The sequence below is a fragment of the Condylura cristata genome, unplaced genomic scaffold (genome assembly GCF_000260355.1).
Source record: "Condylura cristata isolate star-nosed mole 26May11 unplaced genomic scaffold, ConCri1.0 scaffold00021, whole genome shotgun sequence".
NCBI classification, from domain to species: Eukaryota; Metazoa; Chordata; class Mammalia; order Eulipotyphla; family Talpidae; genus Condylura; species Condylura cristata.
In genome coordinates this window covers 4,391,021-4,392,903 of record NW_004567122.1, presented here as the reverse complement: position 1 = coordinate 4,392,903, position 1,883 = coordinate 4,391,021, and the positions used below count along the sequence as shown (strand labels likewise).

Below are 1,883 nucleotides of genomic sequence, written 5' to 3'. Positions count from 1 at the left end.
TGAATTCCTGCAGCTTAGCTTGCCGAACACATTGTTGTCTTTTTTCATTCTTTCCCCCCTCACACTGTGTAAACACTCAGATCCTGCCTTCTGCCAGTGGTAACCTCGGGATGGATGCTCAGCGACTTGTATGTCCAGGGGCCTCTTACATCCTGCGTCAGTGTTAGTGGAAACGGTGAACCAGCAGAACACAGCCAGGTAAACCTGCAACAGTCTTGCTGGTGCTGGATGCAAGAGAGGAGGAGCCACCAAGACGTCAATTAACCAACATAAGATAGCAGTTGAAAAGCAGTAGAGAAAAAGGGAGAGACAGAGGGGAGAGCATTGAAAGGTTATAATTGCAAAGATGAGAAAAAGAGAGAGGGGAGAACATTGAAAGGTTATAATTGCAAAGACGACAGACAAACGGTGGTTGCTACATCTATTAAGTCAGTTAACTGAGTTAGATAAGCTTGTTTTTGCAGTTTGCCTCCCAGCAACCTTGCCATTAGACTGTGCTGCGACCTCAATGCAGCAGATGCCAGATGCTGCAGTTGGTCTACAGGGAGACCCACTGTTTGCCCAGACCTGCTGCTTCTGAATGAGAAGGTTGATGTGTGGGGGTCACAGTAATGACCTCCATGTTTATGACAATCTGAGAGGTAGACCTCAACACCATCTCTACTAATAGCAATATGGTAACAAATATTCAAAAATTCGGAAAGCTTTCTGTAAGGCAGACACATTGGTAAGTATTGATAGAAGTTTTCATTTAAATCTTCCCACTCATATGAGATGGATGGGATTTTGACTCTCACTTTTGAGGTGGGAATACTGCCATATGAAGAAGTTATATCATTTGCTCAAGGCCACACAATCAGCAAATATCTGCCGGGGGTTCAACCCAGGCTGCCTGAGTCCAAAGTCCATCTAACCCTGCAGTACACGGGTGCTATTCTCTTAAGAAGCCTATGTTTAAGGGTTAAGGAGCTATGAAAACCTGGTTAATATTTTTCAAAGTGTAATTTGTGGATATTAGCCGATACTTGCAGACCAGGCAATGCTGGGTTAGATACACTTTGGAATGTCCTTGCGGCCTCCCTGGTGGTCTAGGGTGTAAGTTTCAGCACTATCAATGCTGTGGCCTGTGTTTGATCCCCCACCAGGGAACTAACCACAGGGCACAGCAGACCTCTCCTGTCTCTCGGCAGGCCCCCTCAGCAGTGTATTTCAGTAGATCTACCTGCTCTGCTCCCCACTCTGTCTCTGGTGACTACTCTCACTCTCCACACTTTTGGCCTGCATCCGGTTCTTCTACGCAAAAATAAATAAATAAAATCTTAAAAATAATCTTCTTGCACTCCTAATTGTTCATTGTTTCAGAGACCCCAAGGGGGAAACACTCATGGAGACTCTGCCAGGCAGGTTTGGGCAGATCTACTGTGGAATAACCTTCGCTGAGCTCAATGGGCTCACACTCTTGGTGCGTCTCTGGGCCAAACAAAAGACACTGGCAGGATGGATGCAGAAACACAAGTAGCTTTTTCCTCATGGTAAGAAAGGGAGACTAGTTTCCAAAGAAATTGTCTCCTGGATGGGACAGTGAAATAGTAGAGCATCTTTTTTTAGCGTGGGCAAGGGACCTCAGATGTGTCTTCATCCCCAGTGCTGGTATCTTTGTGTTACAGGGAAGCCTAGAGTGAACTGGGCGGCCTGTCTGTGGGGCTTCGGTGCGCTCACAACTCAGTTACACTGCAGGCACACAGGCAGGTTTATTTACAAAAGGGGAAAGGAATAGGAAACAACCCAGGGAAAGAGAGTGGGATACAAAGTCACTGGAATACCTTAGGGCTAGGCTGACTGAACATACCGAGTCACACCATAAGGAGAGCTGCTTCTGGTGC

The 1,883-nt window shown here is 46.4% G+C and overlaps 1 protein-coding gene across 1 annotated transcript in view; it reads right to left on the bottom strand.

The window, feature by feature from the left end:
• ENPEP (glutamyl aminopeptidase (aminopeptidase A)) overlaps positions 1–1,883 on the bottom strand; it is a 67,719-nt gene that overhangs the window by 63,983 nt on the left and 1,853 nt on the right. Inside the window, exon 2 of the mRNA XM_004686477.2 lies at positions 64–152. Coding sequence (XP_004686534.1) covers positions 64–152 — 89 coding nt within the window. The remainder of the gene's footprint in view (positions 1–63; positions 153–1,883) is intronic.